The sequence below is a fragment of the Pempheris klunzingeri genome, chromosome 19 (assembly GCF_042242105.1).
Source record: "Pempheris klunzingeri isolate RE-2024b chromosome 19, fPemKlu1.hap1, whole genome shotgun sequence".
Taxonomy (NCBI): Eukaryota; Metazoa; Chordata; class Actinopteri; order Acropomatiformes; family Pempheridae; genus Pempheris; species Pempheris klunzingeri.
In genome coordinates, this window is record NC_092030.1 from 709,016 (window position 1) to 732,500 (window position 23,485).

Below are 23,485 nucleotides of genomic sequence, written 5' to 3' on the forward strand. Positions count from 1 at the left end.
TTTTACTCCGAGGCTGCAGAGGTGCGGGGGAGACACAGTCGGAGTCAGAGTCAGTGCAGAGCTGGAGTGAAAGTTAGCGCGGCGCTCCGGCCTGCCTTATAGTGAAAGAAGGGGGAGGGTGAGGACGGTCTGATGTGCGTGAGAAGGGTGGACACACTCTGCTGCAGCTATGACACAAACTTACTCAAACTCTGCCCGCGCGCGTGTGTGTGTGTGTGTGTGTGTGTGTGATGTCTCAGGCATCTGCAGCCACAGAGGGAAAAACACGTAAATTAAAGTTATTTATTTAACTGCCAGTTATTCTCCTCTGAAGCACACAAGCAGCGCGAGCCTTCAATAATGAACCTCCACTCGGACTTTTACGCACAGCGAGTCCGCGCGCACGGAGCTCCGCAGATATTCACAGCAACTGTAGGAACTAAAAGTGACCTGGAAACCCACGGATCAGACTGCATTTATTTAGTTACAGTTATCAAGTCTAATTCAGGTCATTTGAACTGGTTTTATTCCACCTTCTCTGATGGATCCGCCCGTTTCAAGGCTTCTCCCCTTTTGTTCTCCAAAAAAAAGTATTTAAATTCCGCGTTTGGGGGAAAAATTAAGGTGAAACATAATAAATGTAAAGACACCAAATGCGTTTAGAGGGCAGAAGGAAATATTTATATTCTAGTCTTTTATTTTGACACCAGTGTTTTTTAATAATAAAGCCAAAAACAATGGTGTGAAAATAAAAGACTGAACTGAAGAACGAAGAGGCCGAACGTGATGAAGAGCTGATGGAACAAAAGCTGAAGGACGCGGACTGAAGTCAGATTATTAGCAGACAGGGAATAATTATGTGAAAGTAAATAAAGGATTTAAAATATTCACCAGATATTTTAACGAACAGGATTTTTTTTATTTACTGAAAACAGATAAATACACAGATATTATTAAGATATTATTCATTTGATCTAATGGCCATCAGGAATCTTCTGCAGTCGGATGGTGATTTTACAAAAACAGAAATTAAAAAAAGGGGGCTGGCTGATGTCAAGAGGTAGGATTTGATTTCTTCAGTGCGCACCAAATTATTTTTCTTTCATTTCATCTCTCAGTCCATCCTGCTGCAGGGTCATCCAGCCCGTACACTCATACAAATTCACTCTAAAGTTCACCGACTCCTTTAGTCTTTTTACGAGCTCACACCTGCAGGAAAACAGCACTGGATGACAGCAGAGGAGCTCTGCTGCATCAGGACGACACACACACAGACGCTTCACTTCCACATTTAACCCAAAATATTAAAATCACTCACAGCAACGTTTGGTAGACGGCACAAAAATAAGAAAACAGTCCACATCCAAAAGAAAACATCCCGTAATGATTCGGACGGGAAACACTGACATTAAGTTTGTCTGCTGACTTCGTGTCCTGGTTTTCTAAATGGTGGATTTGCTCTCAGTGAGTCTAATGTCTCAGTGTCTTAATGAGCTGCAGATGGTTTAAAACAATCCCATCAAATCTGCAAAACCCCTCAGAACATTTAAAGAAGTGTTCGTGAATCCTGGACTGTAAAGTGACGGAGGGAATCTACTGAATGGCAAACAACAACACACTGCACATGTGATACTGAATTGCCTTTAATTGAAAAATCAAAATAAAGAGACTGTTGCAGGGGAAATACCAAAAATCTCTACACACAACAGAGAAGTCAGTAAAAAGAGTTCGACTGCAGTCGTATAAAAAAGGGAAAAAAAGGTGAAACTATTAAGAAAAGAGCATCACAAAAATACTGCAGCTTCCAGTGAACGTCGCTGAGGATCATTTGGCCTCCGTTAAAACAAACCTGCCATAAATCTGAGTGTTTCTTCCTCTTTAGTCCTGAATTAAAACTGGATTTCACCTTGAAATAACGACGTGAGACTAAAACAGGTCAAAGACAGGAAGAGAATCAGCGTCAGTGACATCATCTCCGTTTCCTCACACCTGTATGGTTCACCTGCTTTAGGGATCCACCCTGCACGGCGGTCACCTTTGGGGCGTCTCCGCTTAGACTGACCGATATCGGACGCTGTGACCCCCCCAGGGACCTAAACCCAGTGGGGGCGCTCTTCCCTGATGGCTGTGATTTCTCCCAAAGAGTCCCGGCTTCTGAACGAGCGACTTCAAAACCTTTTATTCCCAGATAGGATGTGTGTAGTCCTTATAGTGCCCAGTGTGGAGTCTGCTTGTGTGTAGGTGGGGGGGGGGGGAGGTGTGTAGGGGAGGGGGGCGGGGATCTCCAGAACGAGGGGGAGGACGGGTCATCTCCTAAACCTGCGGAAGGGCCTGCTCTGGCTGTTGTGGTGAGATTTAGAGTAGGGCTCCCAGCGCTTCCTCTCCGGCGGCTTGTTGTAAACGTAGGCCGACGGGCCCGAGTAGTCGTCGTCTGGGTTCTCCTCCATCATCTGGAGCTTCGCCTCGATGGCACGGATCTTTGCACTCGTACTGGAGGGGGGGGGGGGGGGGGGGGGGGGGGGGGGGAGAGAAACAGAGGAGATGTTAGCAACGAGGCTGAGGGGGGAATAAGCAGGTGAGGGGGGGGGCAGAGTGATGGAGGAGGACGTATGTTCACTGAGTGACACCAGGACAAGAGAAGAGATGAGAAAGTCAGGAGAAGCTGAAATGAGACGACTGAAGGAAGAAAATACAGAGCAGGTGAGAGGAAGAGTGAGCGAGGGAACAAGAGAGAGAGAGTCTGGGGGAGCATCGGGGGAGAAAGGGGAGAGGAGTGTTTAGGTTTCCTCTCTGGTGCTGTGAGGAGGAGAACCCTGACACTGTGTGTGTGTGTGTGTGTGTGTGTTGTACTCCCCTGTAACAAGCTCTCCTTCAGTGCTGTTGATCAAAATAACCACATGCACGGCTTAATTAAACAAAGCAGGGCGGGGGGGCAGTAACTGTTCAGGACGACAGCACACGTGTTTAGAAATCTTGTGTTGGGAGGCGTTCACACATGACAGGTGACACTACGGGAAACTTTACAACGTCTGTGCTTCTGTCATCGGTCATATTGACCTGCACAAAGAGGGTCACACAGGGGGGGGTCACACAGGGGAGGGTCACACAGGGGAGGGTCACACAGGGGGGGGTCACACAGGCCTGGGCGTGACTCCACGCTTTGTACAGATTCTGTTTTTGTGTTTTCCACATCATGATGCTGCTCTACAGGAGCTCAGTGTTTGGGGGAGAAGCTTCACACTCAGACAGACGGCCGTGTGGCACCGACCTGAGGTGGTTGGTCGTTACGGGTCCGTCGTCCGTCGCCCCGCTGCACGACGGTTCCAGGCTCGGAGGCATCGTCTTGTCGTTACGGAAACCTTCAAACCTCTGTAGACGTGACACGTGGCGAAAACAAAATGACCGACAGAAACAGTGATGGAAAGATGGACGGACAGATGGAGAGAGACACAGGAGTGAGACAGAGACACGGGGACAATCACAGAGCACACAGGGTGAACAGAAGCACACCATCAGTGGGACAGTCAGGAGGAAGGTCTTGTTCTGTCTTGTTCAGACCCCGAACCTCATGTCCACATTACAGCTCGCTGCCAGAATCAAATTGCATCTAAAATGGGTCCAGTGACCAATAAGACTGGAATTTCCTCTCCTGCTAAACAGAGAGAGGAGCTCAGTGCATCGGCCGTGCTCCTGGAGAACACGACGTCAGGTTGATGCAGGCGGAGGGATCAGACGCAGTGATCCCCCGGAGCCCCGTGGGGACGATCACACCCGTGTTTGGAGACATTCGGCGCCAAGTTTGAACAAGACCACATGACACAGAGAGGAGGAGAAGAAAAGCCATCAGAGCTCCTAATAAACACCGACAGCAGCTCTGTGCAGAGCCAAGAGCCGGAGCCTTCCTCCCACAAACATCAACACTATTAAACTCGTCTGGTGTGACAGACAGTCAGTGAGCAGGACTGCGTGTCCGTAATCACACCCTCAGGCTCGAGGGAGGATAAAGAGGGCACTCATTCCTCTCAAAACCACCTTCCAAACATCTCCACCAGCCAACACAGCACTGCTGAAACCTGGGAAGAAAGAAGAGAGACAAAAACAGAACAACAGTCACACACATGACGGACATGAGGAGCCGGCGCCTGGTGCAGCAGCAGCAGCAGCCGTTTACACCGACATGATGCTGCCGTTACATGTTAACTTATATAAACACACACACACACACACACACACACTCTTACATACTGTCCCAAGAACTTAATAACATGTATGGCCAAGAATAGGTCTGAAACAATGACCATTCCCCAGCCAGGACCCTTCCCTTCCACCTATTTCTACAGCCGCGTAGCTGGAATGCATATAGATCCACATCCAGCCAATCAGGCCACGCCGGATCTGTAAACAACCCAAAGCTTAAGTTATGGGAAAGTCGAGTTTAAATGCGTCTAGTTGTTCGGTTAAACCTCTCAGTCATCTTTCCACTCTAACTCCTGAGCATCCAGAGGTGGAGTCAGGACGGCTGACCGTCACTCACTGCAGCCACCACAGCTTTTATTACAAGGAACAAACTTCTGGGGTTAAAAGGCATTTATGCTAAACCAAGACTTTAGTTTGTTGTTGAGCTGAACTGGATGGGGGCCCGTCGATCCGTGGGCCCCCTCCCTCCTTTACAAACAGAGGGCGTGGCCAAGTGGGTCCGACCGACGGGCCAATAGAGACGTGTCTCACATCTGTCTGTCAGCACTGGTCCCGCCCACCAGGTTCAGCTCCACAACAAACTAAACGTTTGGTTTTGCATCATTTTTACCACAGACTGCAGAGCAAAGACACAAAGGAGACGTCAGAGTTTAGAGCTTCACCGTGTCAGTGTTTCATGTGTCACAGCATCTAGTGATGATCAGAGAACACATCATGCTGTGCTCTGATCAATACAGAATGATGCAGTAATGAATTAGGACTCAGTTGTTAACTGTTTAAAAAGCAGATTTGGAAAGACGTGGATGTTTATGAAGAGTTGGGGGAAAACTTCAATAAACGCTCATCAGTGTGATTTCCTCCCTTTCAAAGCTTCGTAATAAAGTCAAGATGTAGCCTGGAAGTGAGACAACAACTTCAGCAGCGACGGTCTCTGACTCACTTATCCCAGCACGTCACTTCTGAATCCACGAGGACAGACGTGCTAAAAACAAACACATTCAGCCCCCCCCCCCCGTCTCTGGACCAGCTTCAGCTTCAAACTACGATCTCAGGGCTCAAAAAGAAACACAGCACCTGGAACCCAAAACGCACAGAGACGGCAGCCATGTTGGCCTGAAGTGGTCCAGTCGTCTACAGGAGGTGTTACACAGTCTGAGCTGGACCCTCTCCAGCTAGCTTAGCTGGACGTGATCATTTCTAGCCTGTTGAAGTATATCATGGGATGAAATGAAGAATCTAGTAATTGATCTCTGTGCTGACGGCGAGCAGCCTGACAGCAGGCCGGGGGGAGGAAACAGATCGCTGAGGTTTCTAATTCATGCGAAGCAGCGGGCTGAACCCTCCAGGCTTTGACTGACCGAGCGAGTCAGACTGGACGCCGGTGCTGAGCGGTTAGAAAACACAGCAGCACACAGACTAACTGTGAAACACATTTTAATATCGACGCCCCAGAACGTGTGGATTAAACCTGCAGGATGCATCAAACGAGCTCCTCTGTGACGCAGCTGGTTCTTCTTGGGAGAAAAGAAATTGTGGCCGTTAACTTGCCAGACGAGTCCAGACGATGGTGCACATGTTTAGTAGAAATAAAAACTAAAACACTAACGGAGGCCAGCGGGTGTCAGGGAGGGGGCACGCAGCGGGACACCCACAGAGCAAAGTAGTTAAAACACCTTTTATAATGGGCTCAATAAACGGACACTATTTTTAGTTGGAGCGGCACATCGAGAGTCTGTGAGCAGACTTATCCTCCGACGTGTTGCCTTCGGGGCGGCAGCGCTGACCTTGACCTCCCTCTACTGTGTGTGTGTGTGCAGGGCGTGATTCGTCTCTATACAGGATATCCCTTCACCCACTGCCAGTAGGCTGTCTATTGTTAAGAGACAGGCAGGTTGTGCTGGGATCCCACTGCTCTGCCTAAACTCACTGCTGCAGCAGTAGCACAGGCTCATAGTGTTTAACCACAGCTCTGCAGCTCACTGGTGCCCTGACTTTCTCTCTGACGGTCAGCGCTATCACCGTTCTGATGCACAGTCGTATACTCGGCCCGTCGACCTTCGGAGGAAACCAAAGCTGCAGCCACTCCGTCCACTGAGACGTTTAAGATGTTTAGTTTTAGAAAAAGGGATCTTTGTTTTGTCACTTACCCTCACCTGAGCGTGCGCCCAACGCACGACCAGCTTCTTGGACAAAGCCAGCTTCCCATTTAGACACTGGATCGCCCTCTCTGCCTCCTGCAGAGAGAGAGAGACACACACACACACACACACACACACACAGAAGAAAGAGGGAACAGACTTTTTACAAGTATGATTAAAAATCAGCCTTGATGATTGCAGCCTAGTCATTAAATAATTAGTCTTCACAATGGAGAGATGGCAGAAACAATGATAGATGATGATGATGATGATGATGATGATGCCACTCTGCCTCCAGATAGGCCATAAGTAAAGTGTGTGTATCCGTGTGTGTGTGTGTGACTTTGGTCTAATCAAACCAGTGAGCGGCTTTGATGCTAAATTACATTAATGAAGTACTTTTTCTGCCTGTGTGTGTGTGTGTGTGAGTGTGTGTGAGTGTGTAAGATAAACACACACTTCCTGTGTATAATCCTTTCGGGAGGGCTTCATATCCCACTGATAGACACTAGCTGTGAAGTTAGATGCTTATCACGATCCCCAGGCTCACTCCAAAACAAATAACTGCCTGCTGCTCGACCTGTGAAGCCCAGCCGCCGCTTTCAGCCCCTTTTTTTAGAAACACTATAGAAACACGGCCCACAGAATGAGGAGCATTATCACACGTCGGTTTACAAGAAGAGGAATACACACTGTGGTAAAACGAGACTAATGACCTCCACGCTGCTCGTACCTCTCTGGTGCTGAAGTTGACGAAGCAGTACCCCCGGGGCTGCCCCTCCAGAGGCCCCGACTTATGAAACAGGAAGTCAAACTGTTTCACATTGCCGAACTTCTCCAACAACTTCACCAGGTGATACCTGCCGATCACATGGGAGAGAAGACAACAGAGAAAACTGATGACATGAGCAGGAGAACAGTGGGTTTATTCTGTGAAGGGCCCTTAAAGGAGGACAGAGAGAACTAATCTTTACTCAGTAACATCAGAACCACTCTTCTCAACACTCCCACGGCACAGTAAACTGTAGTCCGGCTCCGTGACGCCGGCAGTGCTGCTCGCTCTACTCTCCATCCCACAGTCTGTGAATCTGTCAAGTGCGGCTAATGAGAACGGCAGCTTTCTCTCCCTGACACCTTTTTAGCAGCGGGCCAGCTGGTGTGGCGGCCCGGTGACAGTAAATCTCTCATTGAGACAATGCTGAGGATACAGTAGCAGGACAATGAGGGAATAAAAAAGAGGAAGCCTCAAATCCCCCCTGAGCACCGAGCGCTGCACAAACAACATGCAGTCACAGTGTGGAGCTGCCTGGGACGGCCGCGCCGTGGCCAACATGGATATGTGCTCACTGAGCAGCTATGTGGCGTTGGGAGGATTTGGAGGTTTGCGTGTAACTGACCAGTAGCAGCCCTGGGAAAGATCTGTCTTCTGACAGTGTGGAAAAGAGCAGCGAGTTCAGTGCAGGGTTAGAGTCCGTGCTACGCTACTGTAAATGTGACCGCACGCTGAGCAGCAGCTGAATTCAATGTCTTAAAATACAAAGAAACCAGCAGAAATGTTCACATTTAAGAAGCTGGAAGGTCTCAGGTTAGATATCACGTTCCTCAGCAGCTCCTGACCACTGACCCGTCACTGAAAGCACCTGTGAGGAGCCTCGTTCTTCGCTCTCTGAGAACAGACGACACTGTGAACATTCAGCTTCTTAACAATTCGAGCACTAAACCAGAAGTTTGCTTCTTTCTCATCACATCTAAACTGTTGCTGTAAATAAAAGTGTGAAAAGGTATTTTCCTCTGTAAGGTGGTGATGTTAGTATCTTTACATGTTTCATTCAGGCCTTTGAAATAATGATGTGAATGTCAATCTTTGTGCTCTTTAAGTTCATTAACATAACATGAACAACATAAATTAACTTCATTTATCTGATGCTCTGTGACGACAGTAGAAGAGTTTGGTTTAATGAATAAACACCAGATTGTGCTGTTAATCTTTTCAAACACTGAAAACATCTAAAATCAAGTATAGACTACACTATTAATAAAGTATTGATCTATCTATCTATCAATCTATCAATCTGCAGCTGTCTGTAACCAGTTAACTCAGCAGGTTACCTGTCCAGTGAGAAAATCTTCCTGGTTAGTAAATGACGTTCAAATAAAAATTCAATAGAGAAGAAAAATTACAATTTAATGGCTGTTTGGCAGAATTAGTTTTTCTTCCACAATTTCACTTGATGAAAGTTTCCCAGTTCATTCACACAACAACAGCAGACATTTTCACTGTCACCAATAACATTAACAACACGTCCCGGTGACGGTGTGACAGCATGTTCGTTACCGGGACCCTGACATGTCAAAATGTCTCTAAGAATAAAACCAAAACCAAAAGGAACCAACGAACAGCTTCCTGTGTTTCGTCACCTTGTGCGACCGTCCCGGCCTCAGAGTGACCTCAGGCGTTTTGTGTAACTGTTCAAGAGGAGTTAACGCTGCAGCCTTTTATTGTTCACTCGATTGTTTTTCTTAATCCTGAAGTGTGTGTGTGTGTGTGTGTGTGTGTGTGTGTGTGTGTGTGTGTGTGTGTGTGTGTGTGTGTGTGTGTGTGTGTGTGTGTGTGTGTGTGTGTCAACACAAAGATGACGTTAATGTGCAAGCGTGCATTTCTGTGTATGAATGGGACTCGCTGCAGGCCGCGGGGGGTGAGGGGTGCGATCTCGCCACAGGTTGTATTAATGTCTTCCACCCCTCTATGGCTCCCTGGGGGGGCTTTAGGCCAAAGAGGACTTCTGCTGTTCCCAGACAACACCCTGAAAGCCCCCCATGTGAAGGTGGCCCCTGCAGCTCCAGGTCTGTTTACAAAAGTTCATCTTGTTCCTGAATACTTTCCTGCTCTCTCGTGCTCCTTGTAACTCTGAGCCAAACACAAACACCACTTATCACCTTTTCCTCGGCTGAATGTAAATGTGTTTGTACACATGTGGAGCTGTGAGAGAGATTCGGTGGCTGACAGACGCTCCGAGAACATGTTTGGATGCTAGCGAGCTGAACCACAATGGAGCGCTCCTCCTGAGGGCTGTAAAAACCACCGGAGGAAGAGGAGGAGAGGGGGGAGGAAAGGGAGGGAAAGGCAGGGAGAGGAAAGTTCAGGGGGGGAGGGGGTGTTGGCGGCGAGGTGAAAGGTGGAGGAAGAGGAGGAGAAGACGCCAGGTAGGAGAGATGCAGGAGCAAGGAAGCAAAGAGGAGGAAGGAAGGAATCGAAGTCCAGTCCAGAAAAAGATGAGACAAAAGGTTTGGCTCAGAAAAGAGCAGGTCAGAGGGGAAAAACCTGAGAGGGGGGGGCAGCTATCTGCAGGACCTTCACATTTTCATAAGGATCACAGCCCGCAGTGTGAGGATGATGATGGTTATTAGTTATTCAATAAAAACCATGACGGCTTCCAGGTACACGACTTCAAATGTAACCAGAGAGCCGGAGAGACGATGATGGATTACAACTAATGAGAAATTCCCTCTGTGAGCAGCCAAAAGCACAAAAACATGAATATGTGGTGAAAGCTCCGGTTACACCTGCTGAGGCTCTGCTCTGAGCGCAGAGCAAGAAAAAACCACGGGACAGTGAGCGGGACGCTCGTCTGAGCTCTGAGGCACTTCAGAGACACTGTTTACTGCATTCAGTCGTCTTTACTGGACTTTTAAAAGGGCGGCAACACTCGAGCACAGGAACCACAGAAGAAGAATTTGTAACAGAGAGATGGGAAAGAAAGTTGAGCTCATTTTTCAAAACCATGTGCTCACGGTGGATTTTAGGGTTGAGGGTTGAGCCCCCGAAACTCACCATTCTTAGTTCATCACATCCTAATAAACTCAATATTTCACAGAACTGGATTAGTTCTGTGAAACTAGTTAAAGGCTTGAAATCTCATCAGTCAGAACTCACTTTAATACCTTTAATTAGCTACAAAACTAAAAAGTTTTATCAAGTATTATATATTTTGAGTGTAGCATCCAGTGATTTGGCCTCATGAACTCATAATCAGCGCCTCTCGTTCCAGGTCTGCGTTCCTCCTCCGCTCTGAGTTTTGGTTTGTCTTACCGGGACAAACAGAGGCAGCGCTGCGTATGCAGCACAGGAGCTAATTAATCTTCCCAATCAGCACCGGGGGCCATGGGCATTCCTCTTGTTTTCCCTCCATACGGTGAAGCAGTGGACTATTTAAGGAGAAGTAGAGCAGAGCAGGGAAAGGGGAAGGAAACGCCTGTCTAGACGCCCACCAGAGCTGCAGCCCGTACATTCTCCAGCAGCCCCCACAGGCACACAAACACACCCCTCACCCCGAAAAACTACCTTCACTCCATCACAATATAGGTAGGGGTGCTCTCCACACTCACACATGGAGGTTTACACATCAAGACACTCACACACACACACACTCACAGAGATGGAAAGACGTTTGCTTGTACGTATTATTTCACATGAGAAACACTAATAACGTACACAGACACCTCAGTGTGCTGAAGGCTGCAGCACCACCAGCTGCCACCCAAACACCAACTGTGCACTTAAACACACACACACACACACACACACACACACACACACACACACACACACACTGACACACAGAGAGTAAACAGGGCAGGTGAGTGAGGAATGATGGCTGCTCCTCAGCAGAGCAGGTCTCCACGCCTCGCTGCCTCTCTTTCACACACCCAGCTCTGTCTGCTCAGTCTCAGCCTGCGACACACACACACTCCGCACACAGTTAATCAATCATACATGCACACACAATGCACGGCCTCTCTGTGAGGCAGAGTGAAAAAACGACGCCTCGGGATCACAACAGCCAGAGAGCAACCTCGAGTGGAACATTTACTGCTGCAGGAATCAAACACTAACCGTGTTCTTGCTCAGCTGGATGATTCACATGTTTGAGTCTGGAGGTTTGTAGATTTCCAGTAACATAAAGATTTGTTTTACACTCCAATAACTTTTAATCTCTCAGACGTGTTGTCCAGAGTGTGGGGCACAGGGATTACACTGTCTCACTGGTACTTTCAGCTCCGATCTGATCTGTTTGTATAAGGATGCAACAAGCTGACTGGGATCTGCTTTTTCAGCAGCAGTCGAACGCTCATTATGATGCTAAAGTTTGTTCAATAAAAGAGACTGCAGAGGTGAACGTGTTTCCAAAATGTGTGAGGAAAGTGTGGGCCTGGCTGATTTACTCACTCTGTGATTTTGGGATCGATGTTGCCTATCCACAAGCGGTTTCCTTCATGGGCCACGCTCTCTGAAATGATGGAGGCATTTTCTACTGTCCCTGCTGCAGACGACATGTGTACTCTGTGGGAGGCAGGAGGAGAGGACAGAGAAATTACAAGGAAAAGGCAGAGCTCAGGTGACATTTTGGTATTTGGGGTTGTCTGAGCACAATCTCAGAGACCTGGTGAATGAGGGAAGAGCCAAACAGTCAAACACAGGTAGTGCTACACAGTGGTAACGTCAACTGTGGGACTAAAGCACAGTGTCTGATTACACAGTGAAAAATGTCAGACGAGTTCTAATCTGATCTACATTATTTCAGTAAATGAGAAAAGTCACAATCATCTGATTCCCTTCTGGCTTTGTGGCATCTACAGTGAGCACAAGGTCTGAGAGTCAACCCAAATATTGTGTCACAGTATCAGCAATATGTCAATATATGTCTTTTACTTTAGATCTAATGAACAGCTTAGAGGATCTACTTGATTTGAACAGAATGAGGGGATCATGTAGGCTGGGTTACTTGTAATGACAGTGTCAAACAAACAGCTGCTCCTGGAAAACCTCAGCACACAAACGTTGACTGGCTACTAGCTAACGTTAGCTTAGCTAACCGCAGGCTGGTTGACTGACGGCTCTCCGCTCACGGTTAGCTGGTAAAGGACGATTGTGTGAGGTTAAACTAATCTTGGCCAACCAGGTGGAGAGATGTTCAGTTAAGAGTGGCCAAATCTATCCCCTAAACGGTTAATAGTCTGTTTTAGACGAGCAGTGGGTTGTTGCTGCTGCTAGCAGCTAGCTAGCTTAGACAGTCACACTTTACCTGCTGGATCCGTCAAACTTCCTCTCTGGTTGCGACGAACTTCTTCGATTTAATTTGCTTCGGATCCCACTTCCGGGATGACTCGGCTACGTCAAAACGTGACACTAATCATTTCAATCGATTGTTGTATTTTCCTCCTGTTAAACTGTCCAGGTTGGTTAGCTCGGAGGATAAACAGTCGCTCCGCTGCCGCCTGACAACAAAGGCGCAGGGTGATGACGTAGAGTGTTTAAGGTCCGCGTAGTCGAGAGAAGGCGCTCGGTTTATAATATGTCACCTCCCGGATGTCTCTGCGGCGGCGGTTGCCTCTGTTTACTCTGATGCTTCAGGCAGGAAACCCCGCCCGTCCGGTATACCCCAAACAACGTTTCAAACACAAAAATGTAAGCGCTCGATAATGACGACAAAGATGTCAAATGTGGCTCTTCCTTAGCTAGCATGCTGCTGTGAAGGCTGTAAACTTGAAACTGAGTAAGTAAATGAGCTGTTTGGGCTCATTCACAGCGGCGGGTTGAAGCTGAAACTGACGGCAGGTTTTGGTTTAGCTGCTGCGGGGTTGTTGGTTGTCTTTTATCGCTGTGTGTGTTTTATGCTTGTATGAACATCACACCGACCTTCACACAGCCTCTCTTACATAAAGCAGGCAGTCACCTTAAATATGTGCTGTTGGTAATAATGTTGTGTCTCCTCACGGTAATAATCCAGCCACTAATCCAGTTATTTTACCTAAAAGCCTTCTGATGTCGACATTTAAAGATATCTGTTATCTCAGACGTCACTAATCAAGTAAAGGTGTGAAACAGGTGCTGCTCCAGCTTTCTAAATGTGCTTCTCTCTGTTTTATAGCATTGTGAGATAAATAGCTTTGGTGTTTGGCTGTTAACTGGACAGAAAAAGTCATTTCACCATGTGTTCATGGGCTCTAGCAAGTTAGTGTTTCCATTTTCTGGACTAAATAGGCCAGAAAGTTAAACCTAAAAATACTAGAGATGTTAATATTGAACATGAAGGTGCAGCCCTGGTGCTGCAGACAGTCTTATCAGATACTCTGCTGTATTATTGTGTGATCTCACTGTAAAGTGTGCAGAGCAGAGATGATGCGGGCTCAGGAGAGGGTGTGTCTGCAGCTGCTCTGTGTGTGTGTGTGTGTGTGTGTGTGTGTGTGTGTGTGTGTGTGTGTGTGTGTGTGTGTGTGTGTGTGTGTGTGTGTAGTCTGCAGGATATGAGGCTACAGTATCCCACTGAACACCTGTGCTTCACCTTTTCTGCTTGACTTCCACTGTAAGGACATCCATCACCGTCCCACATCTGAGCCCGTCTGCTCTGCCACACGGCTCCCAATCATATCAGCTTGTCAGGAAACCTGCCAGCCATCGATGCCTGTCAGGGGTTTGTTTTGTAGGTGGTGGTCCGCCGTCTAGCCTAAATAATGCCACTGGAATATGTTTGGATCTCGGTTAATAGAGCTGGAGTTTCTAGGCTTTGAATGACCTGTGGAGGAGTTTACAGTCAACAGGTGAAAAGACACAGGTTGGGTTAACTAAGGCCGATTCTATCGTATTTTCTCAACGACAGCTCCGAGGTTCGTCTGTCTTATGGCAAAATGACTTTGTTTATTCATGTAGCACAATACAGACACGAGGCAACAGAAAGTGCCTTACAGGGACGTAAAATATGTGAAGATTTGGACAGAGAAAAACTAAAATCTAAAAGAGAATAAAAAGATAAGATGAAAGCAAGTGAGTGTATAACTAGTTATGGAGTTATGTATCTGATTCACTGGAGAGCCTCAGCAAACCGTATCGTGTTTTCAGCTCTGATTTAACTGAGCCGACAACATGCATTTTAATGAATTTAAAATGAGCTTTCTGAAACTTTTGATGGTTTGAAAACAGCTGTTTGTTCACAGCTGTTCAATTCAGTGATCCAGATGGTAAAAAAAATCTGTCGATATTTAAATGAGTTTCCTTGGATGAGAAACATCAAACTGGATATAATTCCTACGTTTTTAGTATTTTACAGAAGAAATGGCTTTTCAGGAAAGTTGCTGTGATGTGTAACCAGACTGTCTCTGTGTGTAAGGTGTGTTTCTCCTCACAGTCACAGTCACACACACACACATACACACACACACACACACGTACGCTGCGAGCTGTTCACAGTCACTGGCAGTGAAAGAGCTTCAGTGTGTGTTTGTGCCTGTGGGCTTCCGTACCTCCGTGTTTGTCTGTAACTTGTGTGCACGCCGAGGTTCAGCGGCACAGTTCACAGATGGGAGCTGCTCTGCGAGGTGGGAGGTGGTTCGTCCGTAGAAAAGGAGCGGCTGCTCTCGTATTGTTGTGTGATTTCTGAATGGGAGGTCCCCCCCCCAGGAATGCCCAAACAGCAGATCTGTCCCACAGTCACAGTGTGTGAAAAGAAGACAGAAAGCATGTTTGAGACTTGGAGTGATAATAATGTGGTACTTTCTGTTGTTGGAGGAACTCTGGCTAAAGGCCCAGTCTGTGATCTAAGTGGTGTCAGTCAGCAGAAAGGTAATCAGCAAATATCTTCAGGAATACCAAACATTTCCGACTTCCAGCTGTTGTGAGGATTTGGCTTCCCTCTCTGTGTTCTGTGATAGAGGGTGAATAGTTTCAAGTGTAGACCAGTTGGTCCGTCAGAGAGTAAAAGTCCCTGTTTCCTGCAGATGTTTTGACTCGGTCCAGCAGGAGCAGCTCAGGTGAAGGAGATGTGGTTACTGATGTTCTCCTGAGGGCCAGGAACTAGCTTACCCAACTGGAATGCATTATTGTATTAATGTTATTAATTACACCGGCGTTCTTCCTGCCATGACATGCCAACATGTCTGCGGTGGACGTTATCCTTCAGTCCTTTTTATTTAGAAATCTGTAAAACCAGCTGAAGAGCACCACAGACTAGATCCTCTGACCTGATTTAAACCAGAACTGAACATCTTCATGAAGGAAGATTCGCTGCATCAGTTTTAGCCAGGTGTCCCTCATAAGTGGCACCTGAGTGTAGACGGGGAAGAGATCTCCTTGGTTCTGTTCTTTCCTTTTGTCACAAGTGAGAACATAGATGAAGAAGAAGTAGGCCTACCTCCTGCTGGCTGATCTGAGCTATTACTTCATTTCAACAAGTACAACCAGCCTTTAATCAAACGCTCTTCATCCAAACTTTGTTCTTCTCTCTGTCATCAGTCATGGCTTTAAAGCAGCTGCTGGGTCCACTGCTCTGCCGCTCCCTGGCGTCCCAGGTCAGGCCCCCCCTCGCCGCCACCTCCAGGGTCAGCGCTCCACGTCTGCGTCCCAGCAGCCCCTGCCGCCCTGCCGCGTGCGCCCGGCTCTACGCCACCAAGAAGGCAAAAGGTCAGTGAGGAGATGTGAGAGATGTTCAGAGTGTTTGGCTGACGTGAGCAGATACTATTCATCTTAGGTATGAGTCTCAGTGCTTCTCCTCTTTCCCTCTCTGTTCTTCTGCCAAGCCAAGGCAAAAGGCCCGGCCGCTAAGGTGAATCTTAATTCTGCTCTGGTGGAGGACATCATCAGTCTGGATGAGGTGAAGGGGGAGATGACGGCTGTTCTCAGCGCGCTCAAAGATGACTTCACTCGCAACCTCAGCATCCGAACCTCTCCAGGTATTCAGACTATCTCCGTTTCTCACTCTCACTCAAATTCAGACCCCCAAAGAACCCAAAGTCCGTGTTCAGACTCCTCCCATTCAGTAAGATCATTCAGGAAGGGTCAAATAATCTGGTGGTTCGGGTTCTTTTTGGAAACTGCTGCCCGTCCACATTCAGTGAAGTCACACTCAGAGCTGCAGGCCGTGTGTCTGAACGCTTCTCTGCAGCTCAAATGTTTAGACGACGAATCTGTCAGTCGATGGATGGAAGTGATTAATCATCTGATATTTTGAAAATCGATTATTGCAGCTTTGTATCATTTGTAGCTGATTATTTTTGGGTTTTATTGGAAACAATTTGATTCCTGAGAACTTAACATTTAATAAACCGCACAATCAATACAGAAACTAATCTGCAGATGAATGCAGGATAAAACTAATGATTAGTTGGAGCCCTAAAAGATTTAGCATGTTGACACACGGGGCGTGCAGAGAACACGTTCACCCGACAGCAGCAGGTTCATTTTGCCAATTCAGGAGATTAATTTTAGTCAGTTACAGTCAGTGAAAATATCTGCATCTCCTCACTCCTTTCAGACCCTCACAAACAAAACTGAACGGTCACCAGAAAGGTGATCAGCTCTACAGTTTAACAGGTGTCCAGTAGTTCAGCCAAGCTCTCGTTACCGTTTGCCCGTGCAGGACTCGTGCTCTCGTCTTGAGAGTTTGGAAAAGACTTATTTTTAGTCATTTTCACAGGCGAGAAAAGCTTGAATTGAGATTTAGTCCTCGAAAGATGCTCGATTTTCCCCCGTCTGCTGCTTCAATGACACAATCACTCATGTAAACCTAAAATCGTTTCATATTAGAGATGAAACAGTCCCGTCATCATACATGTTTGTTTTCTCCTGGCGTCTCACAGCAGATAGAAGTCCTGATCAGTCGGAGTGAAAATGAGCAGCTGGTAAAATAAACAGAGCTCCAGTAAAGTCGCTGATTGCTGTGGGTGTGAAGGAATCCTCTTGATTCTTCACAGTTGCATTTGTAGTTTTGCATTTGGTTGATTTAGGCACCTTGAAAGTGTTTGAATTTGACCACCCCTGTTTGAGGCCTCTGGATCCCCCCCCCCCCTCTGAGCAGCTTTGGCTCTCTCTTGCGTTTACCTGACGGAGCGCCGGGGGGCTGAGAGCGAGCCCCAGTTTGACCTCTGTGTCCCGACCACATCCAGGTCCCGACCCTTTGCTCCTGGGCTCTGACAGATGGGAGTCGGGCTCGGGGGGGTGGTGTGGGGGGGCGACATAAAGTGTGTGAGCTTTCTCTGATGTTTGATCTGCAGCATGTGCAGACTTCTCCTCCGTGTCCTGCTCCCCTCAGCTTCATTCATCACTTCTTTATCCATCTCTTCTGTTCCTCCAACTCTTCCCAGCTTTAGATTTTGGCTGCATCATATTTTCAGTCTCATCCTTTTGAACTCAAACATCTTACTGACCTACAGGGAAACATTTGTTCTCAGAGTTCTCCTAATTCCTCCATCCAACTCTTGTCATCTTTTTCTCCATCCCTCCATCCCGTCATCTTCCCTGCCCCCCCCCTCCATCCCTCCGTCCCTCCCGGCTCCATCCTCCTCTCTTCTGTCCAGCTGCACAGTAATCCAGGGAGGCAGCAGGACTTAGAGCTGACAGGAGAGATGAGATGGTGGAACGGAATGACGTCAGCTGTCCGAAAGTGTGTGTGTGTGTCTGTGTGTGTCTGTGTGTGTGTACGTTGTTGAAACTCTCATCTGGCTCTCATTAAGCTCATGAGCGTGTGTGTGTGTGTGTGTGTGTGTGTGTGTGTGTGTGTGTGTGTGTGTGTGTGTGTGTGTGTGTGTGTGTGTGTGTGTGTGTGTGTGTGTGTGTGTGTGTGTGTGTGTGTGTGTGTGTGTGTGTGTGTGTGTGTCGTAGATGGACGCAGACAGACTGGATCAGCGCTCTGACCGCCATGTTGTGGTTGGTCACAGATGGCGATCTGGCCTGAATTTGGCTCCGTTTCCATGGAAACCTCATTAAACGGAGCGGACGGAGACGCTGAACAACAACAACAGTCCTGGCTACCTTCAGGTAGCAGCAGGCACCAATAAGATAAGAGCTGTTGGAGCTTAAAGGAACAGTTCGACATTCGTGCAGTGATGAAAACACCGATGTGAGGCTGCAGGCAGCAGCTGATTAGCTTAGCACGAAGCCTGGAGGCAGCCGGACACCGCTAACCTGGCTCCATCCAAAACTAACACATCCACCCAACAGCACCTCTAAGGAGGACGCTTTAGTTTGTTCGCTCCACTCGCTGCTCCTGGCCAAAGTTTTGGTGACGTAACCCCCCTGAAACCACAGATTGTTTTTCCTTACGTTTAGAGTTCAGCACAGCTCATTAAAGCTGATATAATCAATACTCAGAATGGATCTAGTGACTACTTGGATGATAGCACAGATAATTATCACCTGACTCCCCTGTTTTAGCATCTTTCAGCACATTATTTTGGTTTTACGGACCAAAACTTTACTGTTTTATTCGCTCCTCCGGTCTTTTTCACACAGGCAGCAGTTTTCAGCAAGAAAACTCTTAAAAACCAGCTGTGCGAGAAGAGCCAGATATTTCCTTTAAGAATGAGCCACAAGCGAGGTGGAGATTGGACTTAAAGTCAGCAGATGCCTTGAAACACGACCAGAGACGAATGCTGATGTTACTCCGTAACTCCTGGATATAAACAGGTCGCCATAGCAACAGCTAAAGGTGATGATACGCCTTCAGGCTCTGCAGCACAGACACCCCCGAGGTCGAGGTCACGCCTCCAGCTGAAGTCGGCCTGTGTGTGTGTGTGTGTGTGTGTGTGTGTGTGTGTGTGTGTGTGTGTGTGTGTGTGTGTGTGTGTGTGTGTGTGTGTGTGTGTGTGTGTGTGTGTGTGTGTGTGTGTGTGTGTGTGTGTGTGTGTGTGTGTGTGTGTGTGTGTGTGTGTGTGTGTGTGTGGAAAGTCAGTGCCTGTTAGACCACACACTGATGAATGAATGAATATCGACTAGTACATCCTTAGTAAATCAAGTTTAAAATTCTTTAGTTCTAATATTTAAAGGTTTGAAAAGTGCTTGGAAATGTAGCTGCATTAGTATAATTAATCACTATGTGACTGAATAGTTTGCTAATATAATATAATAATGAATTGATTTGAGCTGTAAGGTGCTGGAAAAGATTGAAAATGTGCTCTTTGAAAAGCTGCTTGTGTGAGTGCTTCAGTGTTTCAGCTCATCCTGGAAAAGGTGTGAACAGTCTGTAAAGTTGGTATTTAATGTGGTAACTTCGGTGTTGGAGGTTATTAGCGTGGCTGTAGTCTGGTTGTAGTCTGGCTGTAGTCTGGCTGTAGTCTGGTTGTAGTCTGGTTGTAGTCTGGTTGTAGTCTGGCTGTAGTCTGGCTGTAGTCTGGTTGTAGTCTGGTTGTAGTCTGGTTGTAGTCTGGCTGTAGTCTGGCTGTAGTCTGGTTGTAGTCTGGTTGTAGTCTGGTTGTAGTCTGGTTGTAGTCTGGCTGTAGTCTGGCTGTAGTCTGGTTGTAGTCTGGTTGTAGTCTGGCTGTAGTCTGGCTGTAGTCTGGTTGTAGTCTGGTTGTAGTCTGGCTGTAGTCTGGCTGTAGTCTGGCTGTAGTCTGGCTGTAGTCTGGTTGTAGTCTGGCTGTAGTCTGGCTGTTTCGACTCTTCTGGTAAAAGTGCTTGAATTTGACTTTGCAGAATGCGTAGGAACCACAAATGAGTAGCTTGCTGTCAAAAACAAATGATTTTTAGATGAACAAAGTCTAGAGTACATTTATATATCTTATTATTATCAGTGAATGTGACGTCCTGACAAAAGGCTTTCTCAGCCATCATCTGTCTTTGCCCTGTTACGTCACCCTCCACCTTTGTGGTTAGAGAAATGACCGTCCGTCCTCCTAAAGTAGTCGCAGGCGTGTAGGTGCTCACTGTCATGGCGGAGGTAATAAAGACGGACAGGCAGGAGGTCACAGATGTGGACGTGAACGGTCTGTAGGTACTGGGAGCCGGGCGGCGGGACAGGCAGGCTCAGAGTGGATGTTTAAGGTCAGAGAGGCAGACAGAGTAACTGACAGGTAGAGAGACATTGATTCAGTCGGGCTGCGGCCTTTAAATAAAGGTCGTCAATGCATCGCATCATGCCAGGCTTTTATTTTGAAATCCTTCCTCTGCATGTAACCTCTGGTACGTCTGTGTTTGGTTTGGGTTTTATAAAATAATGTTATAGACCGAATCACAGTGTTTGCTCACCTCCGCTTCACACCAGTTTTACACACACACACACACACACACACAGACCAGCACCCCACCGGGTGAGCCGGGGGGGCAGTGATGTAAGGCAGAGGTGGAGAAGAAGGAAACAACTGCGTCTGAGGTTAGCCAGACGGAGGAGAGGGAGAGGGGTGGACGGATGGAGTGAGGGGGTCGAGGGAGAGATGGAGTGCTCTGAACATTTTCAGTTTTTGTCGGACTCAGACTGTCTGTCCCTCCATCTGTCCCTCCATCCATCTGTCCCTCTGTCTGTCTGTCTGTCTGTCTGTCTGTCCGTCTTAAAGACATTTTGCAGATGAACAATGAATTTTATTATCAAAAAACGACGGTAAACTATGAATAAAACTACAAAATGACCTTGAGCTTGAATGAAGTGAAATAAAGTTCACATGCAGCCTGTAAAGCCTCGGTATTCACAGATGCACTAACGGTGCAGCAGTGAAATGACGCCTTGAATTGTCTCTGAAAGTGAAGACATGAATACGATGAATAAATAATTAGATCTGTGTGGACGATGTGTTTAGGAGCTCTGGATCACATTGTGGTGACGACTCAGGACGGGAAGTTTCCTCTGAACCAGCTGGGTCAGATCTCCATGAAGTCACCTCAGCTCATTATGGTCAACATGAGCAGCTTCCCAGAGGTAAGACGATCACACACACACACACACACACACACACACACACACACACACACACACACACACACACACACACACAGGTTCCTCCTCGCTGTATCTGTTTGTCTCATGCAGACGAGCATGCAGTAACTAAAAGCTCAGTAAAAATAATCCCCGGCACAGACAGATAGACGGTCCAGTGTGAGCCAGACCAGATCTGAGTCCGCCTCCCCGTGCCGGTGAAACCCGAGCAGCCGGCCTGCCTCTCGCCAACAGATGCTAATTGATTGATCACTCGGGGAGCCCTTTGTTCTGGGGTGAAAGATAGCAACAAAAACCCGAGCTCTGTGTGTGCGTGCGTCGAGATGTGGTTATGTCTGCGTGTGAGTTGTCACAGAAAAGGAAATGACCTCATTTTACCCCCAGGTTAGGAAGGAATGGATTATTTTTCTTTTTTCTCTCCCTCCTAGATGATGCAGCACTGTACTAATCAGAGCTCCAGAGAGAAACCTCGTCCACTGGGGAGACTCACATTTTCAGTGGCCCGGCTCTCTGGTGGTCTGGAAAATCTAAATGTGCTGTTTTAGCATTTAACACGACATTATCCAATCACATATCCACACTCACTCACCTCTCTTTGATCTCACGAGCCGCTCAGCGGACGTACACCTACGAGCTGCTTCAGACCTGCTCCTCTTCTCAGGACGGAGGAACGTCTCTGGGTACATAAACATAGTGTAGTGAAGCGCTGGGGTGTTCAGAAAAAAGTGCTTCATAACAGTCAAAATAGTTGAAAATCCGACCATAGAAACAGCAAAAAGAAACTATAATCAAACATAAACAACATCCGATCTAAAAAGGCACTGGGTCACAAACACTAAGACGTCTTTTTAAAAGCATCAAAAAACGGCGACTTCCACACAAAATGAAGGTAAAGTGCAGAGCTGAGGTGATAAATTCCTCCTAGTAAACATTGTAATGTTCATATATACAGCACGACACAAGCTCAGAGCTTTAGTATGAAAATCTAAAATCTAGAAACATAGAAATGAGCTGAGCTAAACGAGCTAAACACTGATGTCACATGCTCCCAATGGCAGCGCTAGCATGCTGACGCTAAGCAGGCGTAATGTTTGGACCATATTCACCTAATTAGCAATAATCACGTGTGCAGGTGAGGCTGAAAGACCCGACGTGAGTTCTGCACTTAGTTCAGTGGATCATGAGAGTCGTTACAATTCATCTTTTGGGAACCATGAACATGTATGTGCCAAATATTATTAGTGAAAATATTTAAACTGCTGGTGGCTTCATCCTCAGGGGACCATGAGCATCTGTGCAAAAAGTAGAGCCAGTCCTTTCCTCAGTTGTTGAGACGTTTCAGTCTGGAACAAAGTGGTGGAGCGACAGATGTGCTGCTTTTTAGACTTTTTAAACATTAAAATCAGTCATTTTAGAATGATTCTGGAACCATTTCCAGAGTTTAGAGACCCGTCTGTCTGCAGATGGACCTTTCCAAGTGTTCACAGATAATAATCAGACTTTATAAACATGCGATTCAGAAGCTGTTTGTTCTTTAAGAGAACCACCTGTCAGTTTTAGCAGCATCCTCCTCCTTCGTCTGCTTCCCTTCTTCCCCTCCTGTGAACCCGAGGGGACACCTCTGTGTTCTCCCTCCTGCTGATGTCACGAAGCAACATGCAAATCTAAAAGTATTTATCAGCATCTCAGATCTGCAGCTCCCGTCCTCAACCTGAATCAGGCCGAACGCTCCTTCGATGAATCCGTTTCCTTCCCAGAAACTCCAACCACGGACCACACACACACACACACACACACATACTGACAACACACACGCTACCCTGTCGTGCCCTGCGTTAGCCACGTCCCACACAGAGGTGAGCCCTCAGTACCCAGAGCTAATAGGCTTATAATGATGCCTATCCATTACCAGGCACTCCAGACGCCCTGCCATTGTTTTCCATTCATTCATTAAGAGAAGACACAGTGGAACCAGCAGCAGCTACCAGCATGCTTCCATCAGGAGGACGTTTGGTGTGTGTGTGTGTGTGTGTGTGTGTGTGTGTTAAAGCATCCCACCACTTTGTTCATAAAGTGTTTTCTCCTCTTTTAAACACACACACACACACACACACACATTCCTCTCCACTCGCTTTGAACTGGCCGTCCAGCGTTTGATGTGAAACTTCAGTGTAATTTCTCCTCCTCTCCAACATGCTAACCAGAACCTGCCGGCCTTTTCCAGAGAAATTCCGCTCGGTTTTTTTCCGTAACCGTCGGAGAGGGAACGCGGTGATGAATTTGATGCTGGGAACAATCAAACAAAGGTATGAGCCGAATCTATCAGCCCGGCAGTCAGAGAGATGGACCAGAGGCAAAGGAAGAAACCTCACGAATTAGTTTAATGCACACAAATACATTCCTTTAATCTCGCTGCCATTTCGTTCCCCCAGCGGGAAAAAGGCCAGAAGGAGCTGTCGAGAGGGGGAGCGGGGTAGA

The 23,485-nt window shown here is 47.2% G+C and overlaps 2 protein-coding genes across 3 annotated transcripts in view; one reads left to right on the plus strand and one right to left on the minus strand.

Moving 5' to 3' along the window:
- Positions 1–874: 874 nt before the first annotated feature.
- On the minus strand, positions 875–12,592 carry rbm18 (RNA binding motif protein 18). Of its 2 annotated transcripts, none has more exons than XM_070850526.1 (6): positions 12,398–12,592; positions 11,542–11,655; positions 7,048–7,174; positions 6,330–6,410; positions 3,248–3,348; positions 875–2,469 (listed from the first exon to the last, which is right to left on the minus strand). In XM_070850526.1, exons 2-6 carry the CDS (start codon positions 11,646–11,648, stop codon positions 2,286–2,288), a joined length of 600 nt encoding a protein of 199 aa, XP_070706627.1. In that variant the 5' UTR covers positions 11,649–11,655; positions 12,398–12,592; the 3' UTR covers positions 875–2,285. The 2 variants fall into 2 exon arrangements, with proteins under 2 accessions (XP_070706627.1, XP_070706626.1); XM_070850525.1 differs by having other exon boundaries at positions 6,324–6,410.
- Positions 12,593–12,753: 161 nt separating this feature from the next.
- The window catches only part of mrrf (mitochondrial ribosome recycling factor), a 15,343-nt gene continuing 4,611 nt past the window's right edge, over positions 12,754–23,485 (plus strand). Inside the window, exons 1-4 of the mRNA XM_070850607.1 lie at positions 12,754–12,868; positions 15,601–15,768; positions 15,885–16,037; positions 20,871–20,989. Of these exons, the coding sequence (XP_070706708.1) occupies positions 15,603–15,768; positions 15,885–16,037; positions 20,871–20,989 (438 nt within the window). The 5' untranslated portion in view covers positions 12,754–12,868; positions 15,601–15,602. The remainder of the gene's footprint in view (positions 12,869–15,600; positions 15,769–15,884; positions 16,038–20,870; positions 20,990–23,485) is intronic.